The sequence below is a fragment of the Nyctereutes procyonoides genome, unplaced genomic scaffold, assembly GCF_905146905.1.
Source record: "Nyctereutes procyonoides isolate TBG_1078 unplaced genomic scaffold, NYPRO_anot_genome, whole genome shotgun sequence".
NCBI lineage: Eukaryota > Metazoa > Chordata > Mammalia > Carnivora > Canidae > Nyctereutes > Nyctereutes procyonoides.
The window spans coordinates 15770138-15790555 of NW_026575034.1; the positions used below are offsets into that span (position 1 = coordinate 15770138).

The window sequence follows — 20418 nt, forward strand, 5'->3', positions numbered from 1 at the left end:
GCTATATGCTCTAGTCAAAAGACACAAGGTATTAGACTGGATAAAAAAGCAAGACCCATCTATATGCCGTCTTTACAAGAGATTTATTTTAGACCTAAGACACCTTCAGACTGAAAATGAGGGCGTGGAGAACTATTTACCATGCAAATAGACCTCAAAAGAAAGGTGGGGTAGTAATACTCATATCAGATAATTAGATTTTAAACCAAAGACTGTAGAAAGAGAGGAAGAGGGACACTGTATCATACATAAAGTGTCTATCCAACAAGAAGACTTAATAATTACGAATATTTATGCCCCTCACGTGTGAACAGCCAATTATACCAATTAATAACCAAAGTAAAGAAACACAAGGATAATAATACATTAATAGGCAACCTCAACACTTCACTTTCAGCAAAGGACAGATATTCTAAGCAGAAGACCAACAAGGCTTTGAATGGTACACTGGACCAGATAGACTTCATGGATACATACAGAACATTCCATCCCAATGCAACAGAATACACATTCTTCTCAACTGCACATGGAACTTTCTCCAGAATAGACCACATACTGGGTAACAAATCAGGTATCAACCAATACCAAAAAACTTGCATTATTCCCTGCATATTTTCAGACCACAATGCTTTGAACCTAAAACTAAATCACACCGAGAAATCTGGAAGGAACTCAAACACTTAGAGGTTAAAGAGCATCCTACTAAAAAATGAATGGGTCAACCAAGAAGTTAGAATTAGAATTAAATTAGAATTTAAAACATTCATGCAGGGATCCCTGGGTGGCGCAGCGGTTTGGCGCCTGCCTTTGGCCCAGGGCGTGATCCTGGAGACCCCGGATCGAATCCCACGTCGGGCTCCCGGTGCATGGAGCCTGCTTCTCCCTCTGCCTATGTCTCTGCCTCTCTCTCTCTCTCTCTCTCTCTGTGTGTGTGTGTGTGTGTGTGTGTGTGTGTGTGACTATCATAAATAAATAAAAATTTAAAAAAAAAATAAAACATTCATGCAAATGAATGAAAATAAAAGCACATCTGTTCAAAATCTTTGGGATACGGCAAAGGCTGTTCTAAGAGGGAAACACATTTCAAAATAAGCCTTTCTCAAAAAAAAAAAAAAAAGAAGAAGAAGAAAAGAAAAATCTCAAATACAAAAGCTAACCTTAGGCCTAAAGGAGCTGGAAAAAGAACAGCAAATAAAGCTTAAACCAAGCAGGGGAAGAAAAATAATAAGGATTAGAGAAGAACTCAACAAGACAGAGACCAGAAGAACAGTAGAACAGATCAATGAAACTAGGAGCTGGCTCTTTTTTTTTTTTTAAGATTTTATTTATCTATTTATTCATGAGAGAGAGAGAGAGAGAGAGAGAGAGAGAGACAGGCAGGCAGAGACACGGACTGAGGGAGAAGTCCTGCCTGATGTGGGACTCGATCCCAGGTCTCCAGGATCACGCCCTGAGCTGAAGGTGGCGGCGCTAAACCACTGAGCCACCAGGGCTGCCCTTGGAGCTGGTTCTATGAAGAATTCATAGATGTGAAAATACTCACCAAGATACTAGCTAACAGGATCCAACAGTATATTAAAACGATTATTCACCATGACCAAGTGGGATTTCTTTCTGGGATGCAAGGGTGGTTCAACATTCATAAATCAAAGTGACAGGTCACATTAATAAAAGAAAAGACAAGAACCATATGATCCTCTCAACTAATGCAGAAAAAGCATTTCACAAAATACAGCATCCTTTCTTAAAACTCTTCAAAGTGTAGGGATAGAGGGAACATATCTCAATATTACAAAAGCCATCTACGAAAAGCCCACAGCAAGTACCATTCTCAATGGGGAAAAACTGAGAGCCTTTCCTTTAAGGTCAGGAACATGATAAGGATGCCCATTCTCACGACTGCTGTTCAACATAGTACTAAAAGTCCTAGCCTCAGCAATCAGACAACAAAAATAAATAAAGGGCATTCAAATTAGCAAAGAAGTCAAATTCTAACTCTTCACAGATGACATGATACTGTTTATGGAAAACCCAAAAGACTCCACCCCAAAATTGCTAGAACTCATATAGCAATTCAGCAATGTGGCAGAATACAAAATCCATGCACAGAAGTCAGTTGCATTTCTATACACTAACAATGGGACTGAAGAAAGAGAAATTAAGGAGTCAATCCCATTCACAATTGCACTAAAAACCATAAGATACCTAGGAATAAACCTAACCAAAGAGGTAAAGTATCTGTACTCTAAAAACTACAGAACACTTGGGAAAGAAATTGAGGAAGACACAAAGAGATGGGAAAACATTGGAAGAATAAATATTTTGAAAATGTCAATGCTACCCAGAGCAATTTACACATTCAGTGCAATCCCTATCAAAATACCAAGGACTTTCTTCACACAGTTGAAACAAATAATCCTAAGATCTGTATAGAACCAGAAAAGACCCCAAATAGCCAGAGGAATGTTGAAAAAGAAAACCAAAGCTGGGGGTATCACAATGCCTGAATTCAAGCTGAATTACAAAACTGTGATCAAGACAATATAGAACCAGCAGGGATCCCTGGGTGGCGCTGCGGTTTAGCGCCCGCCTTTGGCCCAGGGCGCGATCTTGGAAACCCGGGATCGAATCCCACGTCGGGCTCCCGGTGCATGGAGCCTACTTCTCCCTCTGCCTGTGTCTCTGCCTCTCTCTCTCTCTCTGTGTGACTATCATAAATAAATAAAAAATTTAAAAAAATATATATATAGAACCAGCATATTGTTACATAGGTCAATGAACAGATACATAGGTCAATGGAACAGAAGAGAGAACACAGAAAGAACCCTCAACTACTCTATGGTCAAATTCATATTGTCACATAGGTCACATAGGTCAATGAACAGATACATAGGTCAATGGAACAGAATAAAGAACCCAGAAAGAACCCTCAACTCTATGGTCAACTCTATGGACAAAGCAGGAAAGAATATCCAGTCTCTTCAATAAATGGTGCTGGGAAAATTGGACAATCACATGCAGAAGGATGAAACTGGACCATTCTCTTATACCATACACAAAGATAAACTCAAAACGGATGAAAGATGTAAATACGAGACAGGAATCCACCAAAATCCTAGAGGAGAACACAGGCAGCAACCTTTTTGACCTCAGCCATAGCAACTTCTTGCAAGACACAACTCTACAGGCAAGCGAAAAAAAAAGCAAAAATGAACTACTGTGACTTCATCAACATAAAAAACTTCTGCACGGCAAAGGAAATGGTCAATGAAACCAAAAGACAACCAAAAGAATGGGAGAAGATATCTGCAAATGACATATCAGATAAAGGGCTAGTATCCAAAAACTGTAGAGAACTTATCAAACTCAACACTCAAAAAACAAAGAATCCAATCAAGAAATGGTCATAAGACACAAACAGACACTTCTCCAAAGAAGGCCTACACATGGCCAACAAAAACATGGAAAAAAGCCCCACATCACTTGCCATCAGGGAACTACAAATCAAAATCACAATGAGATACCACTTTACACCAGTGAGAGTGCCTAAATTAACGACAGGAAACAACAAATGTTGGTGAGGATGCGGAGAAAGGGAAATCCTCTTGCATTATTGGTGGGAACGCAAGCTGGTGAAGCCCACTCTGGAAAAGTGTGGAGGTTCCTCAAGAAGTTAAAAATAGAACTACTCTATGACCCAGTAATGGCTATCTACCCCAAAGATACAGATGTAGTGAAACTATGGACACCTGCACCCCAATGTTCACAACAGCAATGTTCACCACAGCCAAACTGTGGAAGAAGCTGAGATGTCCTTTGACAGATAAATGGATAAAGAAGATGTGATTGCATTCATGTGGATGGAACTAGAGGGTATTATGCTGAGTGAAAAAAGTCAAGTGGAGAAAGACAATTATATGGTTTCACTCATATGTGGAATATAAGAAATAGTAAAAGAGACCATAAGGGAAGGTGAGGAAACTGAGTGGGTAAAAATCAGAAAGGAAAACAAACTGCGAGAGACTCCTGATTCTGGGAAACAAAGGGTTGCAGAAGGGAAGGTCAGTAGGGGGATAGGGTAACTGGGTGACAAGCATTAAGGAGGGTACATGAAGTGATGAGCACTGAATATTAAACCATATGTTGGCAAATTTAATTTTTCTTAAATGTGAATAGTGGAAAAAAAAAAAAAAGCGTGAATGAATCTCTAAGTCCCCAAACGTAGCCAACTGGGCTTTCTGTCCCAAAAAAGGCAGGTAACTCCATTAGTAAGGACCCTCCAAGTAAAAGTCTTGCCTCAAAATTCTTGTCCCAAAAAGGGATATAAGGACAAGAGTAACTTCAGACCTATGAAGAAGAAATAGCCCCTACTATATACATAAATTTACTAAAATACAATAGGACTAGGTAAAGAAACTAGATCACTAAGTAAACTTAATTTTTATTTAATATCTCTTAAGTAAGAGAAAGGAAAGGAAGGAAAGGAAAGGAAGGAAAGGAAGGCATATTACAATTTACCTCTTTCATAAATGTACATCTCTTCAAATGTCTAGGGCTTATAACCCATCATCATCATCATCTATACTAACGTCATTTATTTAATGAAGCTTTCTTCATCTGCCTCAGTCATATCTGATTGTATCTTCTGCATCAGGGAGGGCATTTCTAAGTGGTTCAAATCAGTGTTTTTCAAAGAGTTTTGATAACCCACAGTAAGAAAATAATGTTGTATCACAACCTAGTACGTCTAACTTAACAAAATTTGCACAATAGTACCCTTACTTTTGTGATACTCTTATACTTTTCTATACTACTCCATTTTTTAAGTGCTGATGTAGATTCATTAAATTCATTTTATAACCCACAAATGGATCACAACCTACAGTTCGAAAACTCTGGCCCCAGCCATCATCATAATTATAACCAGTATCTTACAGATTCTTCCTCCCTTTTTATCCCTATGACACCCCAACTCCCATAATTAGAGCCAGTATAAACAAACCCTCCTCTTTCCTGAGTTCTGAATCCCACCCAGTTCAACCTTCTCTTCATCCCACAATGGTGTATCTAATGCTCTCCCCATTTCTAACCTGTTCTTTTTCTACTGGCAAAAGAGTCAGATTAGCAGGAATCTTAGAAGTCAAAAGAGTATCTCCTTGGTCAAAATGAAGGTAATATTCAACTATACTTAACCTGCTATAGATAACAATACGTATAATTTACTTGGTAAATATCTGAAAATATTGTTCAAAAATCCCCCCAAAACCAAACATACACATGTATGTATATATTTATATGTGAATTATACAGTTTTCAGTTAAAAAGACACCACCTAGATCATAGAAACCAACTTCCTTATTTTAAAGATGAGGAAATGAGGTCTAGGGTGGTTTAATGAGGATCTGTAGGACTCCGTTAATGGCTAAGTGAGAACCTAGTACTTTCAATTCCCCATTTGATACTTTAATAACTGGACTAATGCCAAAGTTTTAAAAACGTTACAATAGAACAAAAGTCACTTATGAATAATTTATTAGAAAACATTCCCTTCAACCTGAGATGAATTACCTGTTCTGTTTGTTTCCATTTCTGTTCCAAAGCATCAAACATGACTCTGCACAGTTCTTGTACATCATGCTGCTGCCAAGCTATTTTAAGATAAAATTTAATTAAAAACAGCAATAAATTTAGTGTAATTAAACAGTTTCTTTAAAAGCAAATTGTCAAAAACATGGGAAAGTAACATATGCTTCACAATGCTATAATATTTGCTATTTTTGTTACTTTTCACTGAGAATTAAGAAAGTATTAAGAAAAATCTAGGACAACAAACTAAAAATTTTAGTTTACGTACATAAAATTAAGAGTTTAACTAAACTTTCTTTACAAGAAAATTTTAATTGATCAAAACTTTACCCCTAGTTCTTAAATTTTAAAAATAAGTTATTTTTAAATTCCAACAAAAGGCAATGAGGTTTATAGTAAAGTTAACTAAGTTATTTATATATATTGTTCATAATATTGTCTCCCAGAATTCCTTTGAATATTAGAAACACTTATCATTACAAGAGAAATTAGTACCCTCACTACTATCCCATCCAAAGCTCCTTGTAACATCTGTGGTTTCAATAGCTCTCTTTTTGCTGGTTTGTAACAAAACAAAAAGCCTTTGAAGTTGGTATGGGATACTTGTCACAGGATCTTCTTCAGATTCTTCAAATTCCCACCTATTGAAATAAAATATTTGAATATTATTTATAAAACATTTTTATTCTTTAAAGCTATCATTAATATTAACGTGATAATAATGTAAGACCTTTACTCTGGGGGTATTCAGAATTTGGCTATTAACTGAAGCTATTATTATCTAATGAAATAGCAGCCTTTCCCTAATTCATAAATACAGAAGAAATTTAGACTTTAACAAGAAAAAGCATAAGAAGGCAACACGAATGAAAGGCAAAGCTCATCTAAAAGTAATCATAGAACCTGAATCTGATCAAGTCTCTTTTTCTAATTATTAATTCATAAAAATACAGAGAACAGAACAATATTAAATGACACTATTGCATTCAACTATCAAAATCCAAACTGTGGAAAACTACAGGATAAATGATACCAGTTTTCAATATATTTATTTTCAAGGAATAAACTGCAAGGAGGAAAAAAAGATGGAAGGGGATTAAAAAATGAATTAAATAGACTAAGACTCTTAACAGTCAGTTGATGTATGGCTCTCGTTTGGATCCTAATTTGAACAGATTGTAAAAATTATGAGGCAATCAAGGAAACCTTATTAGCAATAACCTGAGATATATTTACAGGTGGATGATACAACGGGAGTGTGCTTCCAAATAATCAGAATAGAGGATATTAAATAAAAAAGACTGATCACGAGTTGATAATATTCAAAGCTAGGTGATGGGTACAGAGGGATTCATTACAAGGTCTATGTTCAAAAGTAAATTCAGATGATGACCTTCCACATGAATGGAATGATAATATAATGTTGTTTGAGCAACACAATCAATATTAGAAGTTCCAAAAATACTTTAAATATATATTCAAGGATGTTATTCAAAATAACACAACAAAAGGGTAAAATTAGTTAATCTGTACTTTAAAATGTCTTTAAAAATAAGTATGCATACCTTAAAGAAAATACACAAGAGTATATTAAACATATTATAATAAGATACTCATAAAAATAATTGTCTTTTACGGTTTATTTAAGTAGGATTTCCTTCATAGAAAAAAAAAAGGATTTCCTTCATAGAGCATTTTAAAGTACCTGGCGTATACAATACTGGCTTTTACACCCCCCCCCCCCCCCACAACCCTCAAAGGACAGCTCTAAATTATATTTTAATTAGAAACAAAGTTTGCAGGTTTAAAAAGATAACTGTGTCTTAAATTGAGAAGTGTAAGGAAATAAGAATATGGTTTAAATATCTAGATTATCACAAAAAGCCTAAAAGCCCCTATAAAATTTCTTTATAAAGACATTAAAGATGTAAGTAGGGAAGCTTTAATATGGTAATTTATCCCAAATGTAAATCTTATTAATTTTATCCTTTTCTGGTCTACACACAGATGGTTTTCTCTCTCCACAAATATTTTATATGTCAATCTCTCATAAGATCTTTTTCTTAGATAGTATTCAAGATGTGTTTTACAAGTGAGAAATGCCCCAAACTTTACAAATAAGTATAAGAAAGTAAATTAGATTTTATCAGTTAAAACCTGTACTTTCATTCTTATATCGGTTTTATTTATAAAATTTTTCTTTGAATACTCACTTATACAATGCATTCCTAAATTCTGGTGTCATAAAAAGTGTCTGCAAAAGGCTATTCAAATAGCAAGTCATTGCTTGGTTTACTAATCCCACATATCCTTTAAAAAGAAAACACAAGTATATATAAATCAGCATTTACATTAAAAAAAAAACAATAAGAACTTAATGAACAGTAAAAATTGAGAGGTTAAGGTTACTCAGTTGGAAATTACTTTAAATTTTTCAACAATACCTAAGAAAGACCCCTTTTTCTAAAATGCTGTATTATGTAAATCTTGTTTCTCAGAAACAGTGAGGATATCTTGTTAAATGTCCAGAGATATACAAGGATATTATGCAGCATTTAATAAGATTTAAAGAGGAATACTTCAATATGTTTACTTGATATAAAAATAATTTTTGTTCCCCAAATTGATAACTTGTTGATTAAAGTGGAAAAGTATAAATATTTACTTTACCTACCACACATCTGAAACAGGAAGACTGAACTGAACCAGCTATGCATGCTATCAAGCCTTATAAACCAATTTATGCCAAGAATTAATAACATATGAGATAAATTCATTTTACATATAACTTAGAATGACTTCCTCTATTTTAACAAGCACATGAAGTATGAGATTGTCTACATCAGCACACTATGCAAAGAGGGACTACAAAGTAAGAAGTTAGAAATAGGCAAGAATAGAGAGAGGGAGAGGAGCCCGGGTGACTCAGTGGTTTAGCACCCCCAGGGCATGATCCTGGAGACCCAGGATCGAGTCCCACATCGGGCTCCCTTCATGGAGCCTGTTTCTCCCTCTGCCTGTGTTTGTGTCCCTCTCTGTGTCTTTCATGAATAAATAAATAAAATCTTTAAAAAAAAAAAAAAAGAATAGAGAGAGGGAATGGGGAAGGGAAGAGGGAGAAAAAAGGAGAAGCTCATAGCAAGTTCAAGTGAATGTTTAAAATTACTTAGGCTTATATATTTGTTTGGATATGGCTACCATTGTTGAGAACATTTTTGAAATTTCTCCTTTGAAGTAGACTTTAGGCCCAGTTTACGAGATACACATACACCAAAAAAATATCAGTCCCATCATTTTAGTTATACCTCATTAAGTGAGCAAAATGTGGTAAACAAAAAAAAAGGAAATGTGGTAAACACTTTGCTTAATAATTAAACTTATTTACTCCCAGCTAATACTGAATGACTTGGGTATTTCAAATCAATCAAATCTCTTCTCAGCAGATGCTGAAGGTGTTCACTGAAGTTTTCCAAAATACTTTTTCAATTTCCCAACTATAATGTCTTGAGAAATGCTAGGCTCTGTAGATAACTATATTGCCAAAAGTGATGAAAGGACAAATATGCATGCTAAAACTTGGTCAGTTGTGGAAAAGAAGAACAGATTTCATGTTATCTGTATGGTTCTAAGAAGAGATCAAGTAGCTGCCCAATTTTCATTTTGGACTAAGGTTCAAGTTTTTATATCTAATGCCTTTCATATTTAAGAATACTGTGTTTATAGAGGTGCCTGGGTGGCTCAGTAGGTTAAATGTCCAACTTTTGATTTTTGGCTCAGTTCATGCATGATATCAGGATTGTGAGATGGAGCCCTGTATCAGGCTTCATGCTAGGCATGGAGCTGCTTAATAGTCTCTCTTCCCCAGCCCCCTCTCAGAAAAAGGGGAAAAAAACTACCGAGTGTGTGTGTGTGTGTATATATATATATATAGATATAGATATATAGATATAGATATATTCTACTGTACATCGTTTAGAATTTTAAGTTGCTTCAGTTCCTAACCATCTCCGATCTGAGTTGTTTTCATAGCACCCTGTCTTTAATCTATATTGGAGCCTTCAGTTCACTATTCTGTAATGACCTATTTACTTATACGTCTTCCCTATCAGACTGTGAGTGGAGGGATCAAATCTGATTAATCTCTCTATCCTACTACTTAGCATAGCAGCAGGTGCACTTAAGGGGAAAGTGCATATGAAACACAAATTTGTATATCTGCCCTGATTATTAATAATGAAGTATTATTTCATTCTTAGTTCATATAAAAAGATTCTTTGACACAAACAACAGTGCTTTGGCCAGGAGACAAGGCTGGTCTACATCTTGTTGGCTAAGACTGCCTGGAATTTCCCTTTTTCTCCATCTCCCTCCCGTAATCACTCAACAGTCAGGATGAATACTATTATTGTCCTTTGTGTACCCATATACCAATTATGTATCATTTATGGCTGACTTGTTTCCCTTCCCCGAGCTTAAAAAAAAAGGTGACAGGAGAAGAGAGTTTAAGAGGAGGGAGTGGCAGTACTTAATTATTACCAATGTTCTTTATTTTCTCATTAGCAATAAAAATCATATAGAAAAACATATAGTCATTTGTACTTGATTTCGCACCATATTTGCACAGAATGAACAGTGTCTCATGTAAAGGTACTATTTGCAAAACTATGAAGATTTCAGTAATATTCATAAAAGCGCTACTAAATAGAGATCTTTTGTCATTAAGCATTGTCCACATCAAAAAACTTCAAATGACAACTGTTATCAAATGGGTCCTATATGGACACCTGGGTGGCTCAGTGGTTGAGTGTCTGCCTTTGGCTCAGGTCATGATACTGGGGTCTTGAAGTGGGCTCCATGCAGGGAGCTTGCTTCTCCCTCTGCCTGTGTCTCTGTCTTTCTCTGTCTCTCATGAATAAAATCTTAAAGATAAAAAGGGTCCTATAACTTAAACAGCTATGAATCAATACTGTAAATGTGAGCCACTAAGGGAAAAGAAGGTGATTCTGTGAGGGGCACATGTGGAAAGAAATCCTGAACAGAACCAGCAGGTAATGAAGTAGCCATCAAACGGTCCATATGAAGAATATAGAATGCAACAGGCCAACTCCTAGAGCTGATAAAATAAAAGAATTGTTAAAGAAACTGGCCAAGGACAGTTATCATAGATTCAGATAATGGATCACCTCAAGTCCATATCAGCCTTCAATCTGCTCCTTATCCCTTAGTATTCATATACACAATACCCCACCCTGGCCGGCTCATAGTACCTCCTATCAACAGTGGCTAGGTACCCTGAGGGGGTTGGGGTTGGTAGGCAAGGGAGACAGAAAAGAATATATCAAATCCCTAAACCTCTTACATTAGGAGAAATGTGTTCCTGGAGCCCTGGGTCGAAATCATGATGGCATTTTCCAATAAAAATACTTTGTACACCGTGCCAAGATTTACAATAATTTAAGGAAAATGCAAATTCAACAGTCACTAACAACATTATGTTTGAAACACAACTACTTTGGATACTTATAAACTATTTTAGTTCAGAAAGGCAGGGCCCTTAGAAAACTGGAGGAAAAATATACAGGTAGGAAAAAGGAGTGGAGTAGAGGTGCGTGAGAAATATAATTGGGAATGAGGCTATTATTACGTGACAATTTAGAACAAAGGCCTCTAAAATTTTTTTAAGTAAACTTCAACAGTAATTCAATGATCAGAAAGAATCAGAAATAAAAATAAGGAAATAATCAGAAATAAAAATAAAAACCTATGTACAAGAATGTTCATCATAGGGATGCCTGGGTGGCTAAGCAGTTGAGCACCTGCCTTCAGCCCAGGGCATGATCCTGGAGTCCCAGGATGGAGTCCTGCATCGGGCTCCCTGCACAGAGCCTGCTTCTCCCTCTGCCTGTGTCTCTGCCTCTGTCTCTCTCATGAATGAATGAATAAATAAAATCTTTTTTAAAAAAGAATGTTCATTATAACATCAGTAATAATTTGCTTAAATATCTAAATCATTCAATGAAATACTATTTTTCAGTCATTCAAAACCCTATATTAAAATACTATATAATAGCATTGAAAATGTTTATCATAGAGAATTAAAGAAAAATACAAAGTAAAAAATGCTCATAACATATGATACCCCATTTTCTTAAAAGCACACATATGGAGGAAAGATAAAATAGAAATAAGCAAAATCACTAAGTAGTTTCTGCTAGTAGTATAGTGATTTTCACTTTCTTCATTTTAAAGTATGACAATGAGCATGTATTACATTTGTATAATCAGAGAAAGAACTTTTTTTAAAGTATGAGTCAGTCTCTAGGAATTTATAGGCATCATAGAGCCATAGAGCATACAGCACAAAGTAGGAGTTCTGTAAATACTCCTACATAAAGGATTGAATTGGTTGTCAGAATACAAAGCAAATAGTTCAAGAATCCTGATTCATTAAATCTGGAACTTTCTCAAAGTATTCCAACTATCTCAGAATAACCTAGGGTGCTTATTTAAAACAAAATGGAATTTATCTAACCAGAAATTTTGAAAAGTAATGCCTTGGAACCCACTTTGACAAGTGTCCCCAAATGACTTTTAAAGAAACAAAAATTTGAGAATCACTATTCTAGACAGACAGTGTAACAATGAATAGCTTTATTATCTCCTATTATCTGAAACAGAAAATAATTTTGTACCCTCTTTTATTCCTGGTACTTAACTATAGAATGTTCTACTGATACAAATGATTCTAAATACCAAACATGACCAGCTTTTACTGGTATTTTCAGAACAAATACGCCAGTAAGCCTGTACAAATGATCAGCTATGAGGACATTATTCTACATTTTAATTACAAAATATATTAACTAGAAAATTACAGATCACATTAGGACAATATCTGCAATGTTATGCTATAGTTTTATTTTCATACTAGATACTTGCATATAGTACTTAAAACCATCTGTTTCTGAAGTACTTAGAGATTCTGCAGTCACACCTAGCAGTACCAGTTGTGCAATTGAAGGCTTCTCAGAACCTAGGTTCCACTTCTTTTAACATGAATAATAGTATCTACTGCAAAGGTTTGCTATGAGATCAAATGTTATGCAGAAGTACTCAGATTATATGTAAGGCAATTAATCAACCTTACAGATAAAGGGATAAACTCTTATATAAATAAAGCTCAATAAATTGAAAAAATTCAAAAATTCAAAATTCTAAGTTTAATAATGCACAGAAAAAAGTTAACAGGAATTTTAAAATTACATGATTAGTTTCAAACACATGATTAAACTAAAATACGACACAGTAGGTCTAATAAGCTTGGCCCATCTGCTTCAAAATGGAAGTATCCCCCCATAGTCTATCCTAATCCATGAAGATATAATAGAAACTCCTTCCAAAGAAAGTCACCTTAAGATTAGATTCAAAATAGAAAACTAACAAAAAGAAAAATCTTCCTTCAAAATACAGTATTCAATATTTTTTTACTTTATTACTAAATAGTGGCAGTAACAATATAGTAAGGGAAACAACGAGTTGAGGGAAAGAGAAGCCACATTATTGTTCTATTTCTGTTAACTAGTGATCTTGCTTTGGGTCTCAATTTTCTAATCCATAAAATGAAAGGATTAGGCTTGAGAGCTCTTCGATTACTGAGTCTAACACGCCATGATTTTGTGAAAAGACCACAAAAATAGTAATAAATCTTACCAGTTTCTGATTTATTCAAAATAGATGAATAGGAGTAGTTTTGGCTGACATAATCACTGGTAGAACCCACAGAACCTTCCCTTGGAAGTGGACCTATAAATCGGTCATGGACACTATCATCTCCGGCACTGGAATCCTCCTAAAATGCAGCATAACCAATATTTACTGAATGGCATATGTTGCTGAAACAATGGGAAAAAAAAAAAAAAACACGTACTAATTGCTGAGGCAATGAAAAAGACACAAGGCATTACTATTACCACCACAATATTCAAAGGCATGCATACTCTCACCATTTCCTATAGGAAGGCTCGATAGATGCCCAATGTAAAACACTGTGGAGAGGTGCTCATGTCTCTTTTCAAAGTTCTTACTTTTGCAATTTCCCTTAATTCTCTTTCAAATTTTGTTTATAGGAGAGAAGGAGAAAGTTCCATTGTGAACTCTTTGATGACATGGTCTGTCATTTATTTTTATATCATCCTTGCCAAGTAGACTTAGCAGGTAGGCCATACTTAAAAAGTTTTGGATAAAATGGATCATTTCCTATTGTCTCCAATAAAACTTCCTATTAACGAAGATGTTAAAATGGATTCAGGGATATAAAATCAGCATAAATAATTAAGACACAGCTGAAGAGTAATTATTGTGCATTTTTAAAAATTCCCAAACTGTGGATTTAGAGTTCCCAAAATTAATAGGTAATTTATATTTCAATTTCATTCAGATTAATCAAAATCTTCTCACGATGTCCTAAAAATAAGTGATGAGATAGAGCATAATCTAGTATTGCTTCAGTATGGATGCTGTTTTTAATTATTGTCTACTGTCCAGACAAGTATTCTAATTCACAACAGACTTCTACATGAAAAGCATCAAATAGAAGAACTTTTCCTGAGTGAAGTTTCATTGAAGAGAAGGGTTCTGAAAAAGTCGATAAAGTCTGTGAGCCTTAGTTTCCTCAGCCTGTAAAACAGCAAGGTAAATCAGACCAAGTTTTCTCAATCTTTTTTAGGAGTAACCCTCAAATTGGGAGTTACTGGATTAGATGAGCTCTAGGGCCACTGGACCATATCGGAAAGCCTACTGAAATATGAACTGAGGCAAATACCAAAAGATTAGAAATAAAAAGCACATAACTTGAAAAAGTAATTTTTCCAGAAAGGGGGGTGAGAGTAGGAGCAAAATTATCAGAGTGGAGAATTCTGGGGGTCTGTCCCTACCCTAAAATACAGAAAAATCCAGGCATAACTGCCAAGGACTTACAGCAACCAAGCAAACGCTTAACCAAAGGAGAAACCACTGACACATAATAGGAGCTCTCTGTAGTGTTTTCACTTATTCTGGATCTACCCCATACCTGTCGTGGTGGTAGTCTTGAAAACAGCAACCCCTGTTTCCAGGGCAGCAACAGACCATGCTACAAACACAAGCAACAGTGCTCTAGATGCCCACTGTTGCCATGTTAACATATACACTTACAGTAAGCCAACATAAAACAGAAAAATAATTTATTATACATAAATTACAAATTATCTCTCTCCTTCCTTTGGAATACTTCTTCCCAATAGTGACAGTACAGAAAAATTATGAATACGAGGCTTCTAAAAAGTTTACCAGCAGTATTTGAGGCTGTTCACCATCTTTATCTGTCAAATGCAGAAAGTTCTTCTTTCCTGGCTCAAAACTAGCATCAAGAAGAGACTTGTCACTGGTATGGTCCAGTGGAGCCTATGGGCATGAAATAAAATATCTCAGATTACAAGGAACATTAAGTATAATAAAATAAAACAAGGAATATGTAAATGAATCCACAATTTTTGGGTTCAAACTATTTTTTTAAATAAAGATTCTGGTAAATTCTGTTAATCTGGACTTGGAATTAACTTATTTACTCATGTATTAGGATGGCTAACCCCATGACCGTGCATATACTGACAGTTAGCCCAGATGTGCATATTGCCTAACATCTTAAAAAAAAAAAAAAAAAAAAGCCCGGAGGAAAAAAAGGTAAAGGAGTAATGTAAGTATTATACAAAAAAAATAAGTATAAACATTTATGTTTCTATGTTCTCTAAAATGTATTCAATACAATATATAATGGATTTTCATGAAGACTAGCTAAAGATAACTTTATGTAACTGTAAAAACATATTTTGATATATGAATATGAGAATTTCCAGATACGCAACACACTAAAAATCCAACCAAAATAATTTGTAATATACCAACATGGGCACTTTAAGAACTTTAAGAATTCCTGAAAGAAGTGATAGCCTATCTCAAGTCCGCTGCCAGGATCCAGAGGATCCCAGGAACAGAAGTGATCACTCTTGAAAATGAAACACCTAAGATATGTAGTCTTTACATAACTCTTTATCTGGTAAGGCAATTTCATTCTGATGCACTCTGGTTGGTGGATGATAGATGGAGCTCTGCATGCTTTAAGTCTATACTAGGAACTCACTCACAGGCTAGTACACTGTTGAGAAAAATGAGAGATGAAATGAACACCCCATTCTTTGCTTTAAAACTATTTTATTATATTAAAGAATATTTTTAATGCTTCCAAAACATGAGAAATGCCTCCTTAGGAGGACTTATTTTATGGCAATGCCTTTCTTAGGAACTTAACATTATATAAAAGTATGAATAAGTACTAAGGAAAACAAAAACAAAAACTCTAACTGTAAAAGATGTTGCCACTTGCTATTTGTGTGACTTTGGGAAAGTTAACTCCATTTCCCCATGACTCAGTTTCTTTACCTATGTCATGAGGCTGCAATAGGACCTACCTCACAGAGTGGTTATTAAGGACTAAATGAGGTTATACTTGTATAAAGCCTCACACCAGAACAATTCTAAGTACACAGTAAGTTTAAAGTGTTAAGTAAATAAAATAATAAACATATGATCTCTCTTAACTGGCTCACATCTAGAAGTCCATGAGAAAAATGGGACATAAAAAATCAGAGGCTAAGAGAAGCCACATGAAAGGAGGAAAGAAGTTTGGGTCCTTTACATTTCTGATATGAAACCAGATAATATAGCAGGAATACATAGGGATTTTACCTCAACAGATATATGTATCTATGTGTATGAGGTGGTGGGTAGCTAAGTGGGTTAGGTTTGCACAAAAGCAACATGTAGCACAGTGCAGTAACCAGGTAAAAGAGTGTATTTACAGAAATGTACAGTAAGCAAATAAAAATACAGAAGTCAAGTACTTGAGAACAGTCATAGCTAAAGAAAGAGAAATAGGTAATCTTGACATAGATTTAAAGCTATTATAGATGTTAATTTAACACCATCTTTGGAGTGCCTAGGGAGACTAGAGATGGAGGATGCAAAATTAATACTATGAGATATCAGCCACCAAAATATATGCATTTTACCACATGGAAAAGACACAAATGAATAACAACTATAATTTTAAAAATGCTATGATAAGTGGCATAGCAAAGAAGAAAATATACAGTTGGGGGACAAAGAAAGAAATTACTGTTAAAGTGGCATAAGGAAACATCATTTCTTAAAAGTACAAGATAAATAAGACTTGAGGAGACACACATGGCCGTATAGAACTAACCTTTAAATTAAAAAAGAGGCAACATTAGAAGTTACATGGTGATGTAACAGGGAGTATTCAGAATTTCAGATTAAATATTAGTTCTCTTTGCATATTTTGTTGGACTCCTGATTTTACTAATCAATTTCAGAGGGAAAAAGTTAGTTAATGTAAAACATTAGTTGCACATTTTAAAAATGTAAATATATTATAGAATAGAAACCAAAATATCATGGATTTTAAGGGCAAATGAAGCAACATCAAACATCTGTGTTTCTTGTATGGACCAAGTTAAAACTCTGCCCTTCAAATATTATAGAGATAACACTATTCATTTCCCATCAGAGGCAGTTTCCTAGAAAACTTAAGAGTAGCAATGACAAAAAAAATTTTTTTTTTAATTTAAAAAAAAATTTTTAAAAAGTAGCAATGACATAGGACAGAAAAAGGTAATGTAAGCAAAAACATGGAGATGGAAAAACGTGGAAATTTGTGTTAAGAAAACAAATTAGCCCAGTATCTGGGAGTTGAGATTACAAAGTCTTAAAGGACCCATTGCAATTTGTCTAACAAGCTTGCTCATCTAAGGGAATCTGTTTTGTTTTGTTTTTTAAGATTTTATTTATTTATTCATGAGAGACACAGAGAAAGGCAGAGACACAGGCAGTGGAAGAAGCAGGCTTCCTGCGGGGAGCCTGATGCAGGACTCAATCCCAGGACCCTGGGATCATGACCTGAGCCAAAGGCAGACACTCAACCACTGAGCCACCCAGGTGCCCCCGGGAATCTGATTTTAAATTGTCAGGCAGTGTGCTCACAGGTTTTGAATTGGTAGGTGATATAAGTGCTACAATTTAAGATGACTGAAAACAATTCTAACAGTAATATGCAGGGTAATTTGGACAGAGAGACAGGGAATAATAAAAAAAAACATTTGCAGTATTATTCTAATAGTGCAGATGACATCCAATTCAATGGTGTCCTTTGCTACTCTCACATGCAAAAGTGATCAACGCCTCCTCTTTGCACTCAGAACAAACTTACAACATAGTATTTCAAACATGTTAATGTAATTATTTGTCAATACAATTGTTTCTATAACAGGACTGTGAGATCTCTGACACAAAAGTCATGATACCACCAACCTTCTTAATCAAGTGCTTAACCTTATCTGGTACATAATCTCTATTAACATGAGTGAATATCCTTCCTTTCCTTTTTCTTTCTACATAAATTTTTCTCTTCTCTTTGAAAAAATAGATTAAAAAATACACATGATTCCGTATCCTGCTTTTTTTGCTTAAAACTATAAGATGAATAGGGGCACCTGGGTGGCTCAGTTAAGCATCTAACTCTTGATTTGGGTTCAGGTTATGATCTCAGGGTCATGAGATCAAGCCCTGTATAGGGCTCCGCACTGAATTTGCTTGAGATGCTCTCCCTCTCTGTTTGGCCCTCCCCAGTTCACACACATGCTGTCACGCTCTCAAATAAATAAATAAATGAAATCTTAATAATACATTAATTAATAAAATTTTATGAAATATATATATGACAACATTCCACACAGTAAAATTTGAAAATTTTCCATAGTTGATATAATATGCTAGTCCTCTTACAGGAACGAAGAAACTAATAAAATATCCTCATACAAACATTAGGATAAGCAAATGCTAAATCCAGAATGAAGGCAAAGAGATGAAAAGGGATCCAATTACTGAGTTGCAAATATGCTCTTATTTATTATAGTTTTACTTAACTTTTTTAAAAAGATTTTATCCATTCATGAGAGACACAGAGAGAGAGGCAGAGACATAGGCAGAAGGAAAAGCAGGCTCCACATAGGGAGCCCAATGTGGGACTCAATCCTGGGACCATGCAATCACACCCTGAGCCAAAGGAAAGACACTCAACCACTGAGCCACCCAGGCATCCCTATAGTTTTGCTTATGATATTAAAAAAGATTCCAGGATTTAATATACTCATTAATAACAACAATGACTGTGATATTATTAGCAGTTTAAAAGAACAGGCTTTATGTCTAGGGTTTACCATATCAGCAGCATTGATTCCATTTCCCCACACTAAATCAAAGGTTCCATTTATGTAGCCTACTTTGTTGGCCACATCTTCAAAGAGCTTCCTGAGTGGAGTAGAAGCTGGTAAATTTAAAGTGATCCGTTCATTTACTGTCTTTGAATTAGTAGTATCTTGTATTATACATAAAACTCTAGGTTCTTCAGCAGCATTTTCTATCTGAAATTAAAACAAACAAATATTATTTATATTTTAAAAAACAATTATAATTAGCCACATTTTCTCTTATTAAATGTAAAAATATCCCACGAAATACTTTCTCCTATCTAGTTTACTGTTTTGTTATGTCTGAAATATGCCATAATGGATATGTCAAACATAAGAAAGTTCCATATATATATATATATTTGTTTTGGAAAAACTGCAGCATAATTAAGAATCAAGAGTCATTCTTGTGGACATTTGCTTTCACCTTTTAAGAGTACAACAGTCAACAAGCCATGAAGACCGTATACTCAAGTAATTTTCAGTTGAAAAACAGTAAAATCTCATCCTTAAAAATGTGTTATTACCACACTAGCACAGTCAAATCAAGCATTTCTGGGTTTCCTGAAAAAAAACAGAAAGGGAACTATGAGGATCATCTCAACTTGCAAAATCCCTAACGAAGGGACACAGGTAACCACCCTTCTGATCTTTATGCTACTGTTCCTAGAGGCCAGATGTCTAAGAGCCCCGTTTATCAACGTGTTGGGAGCTGACAAGCTTATTTAAACAGATCAGCCAGCAGAGGGAGGTAAGGAAAAGCAAGGGAAAAAAACTTTTCAATTACCAATGTAGAAGAAAGTTAGGGTCACAAATTCTCCTTCCAACTTTTCCATCTAACATATAACTCAGTAATTATTAAGACAAAAAGTCTTCAAAGGAGACTTTCTCGGGAAGGCTCTGCCCTTCCCTTCAAGCTGTTGAAGGACACTGCTTTTCTTTTCAACTTCCACAGAGGTAGAAGGCTGCATCAGATACTTGAGTGCAAGTTCTTTCCCTCCTTCTCCTATAATGCCAAACTCCACGAATGGCATCATCATCCACTGACTGCTGAAACTAGAGTTCTGAGCATCTTCCTCATCTCCTTCCTCTTCTACACCTCACACAATCACCAAAATTCTATCAATTCCACCTTCTGAATATATCCTGAGCCACTCCCTTTCTCTTCATTCCTGCCAACAGCAATCAAAATCTTACACGAGATTATGGCCATGGCTTCATGAGTTTAACTTTTTCTAATCTTGTCTTCCTTCCATCCAGAATAACATGCAAATCTGATTATTTAAATCTCTTGCTTTCCCTCAAAATCAAGTGCAGCAGTTGCTTATTTGGGGTATGTATCACCATCCCCATAATAGGCTTACAGAAGTATGAACTGCACAAACTGCTGCTGTATACAATAATTTATTTCTTTCCTTCTCTTTTACAACAATATCAAGGCCAACCTTTATTGCTTTTTTTTTCCCTTTTG

General features: G+C 35.1%; 1 protein-coding gene across 2 annotated transcripts in view; it reads right to left on the bottom strand.

The window, feature by feature from the left end:
- Positions 1-20418, bottom strand: part of USP47 (ubiquitin specific peptidase 47) — a 113784-nt gene that overhangs the window by 54166 nt on the left and 39200 nt on the right. For both annotated transcript variants that reach the window (XM_055317661.1, XM_055317662.1), the window contains 6 exons: positions 18918-19121; positions 14914-15027; positions 13297-13435; positions 7800-7896; positions 6082-6227; positions 5569-5648 (listed from right to left, as the gene is read on the bottom strand). In XM_055317661.1, the coding sequence (XP_055173636.1) occupies positions 5569-5648; positions 6082-6227; positions 7800-7896; positions 13297-13435; positions 14914-15027; positions 18918-19121 (780 nt within the window). The remainder of the gene's footprint in view (positions 1-5568; positions 5649-6081; positions 6228-7799; positions 7897-13296; positions 13436-14913; positions 15028-18917; positions 19122-20418) is intronic.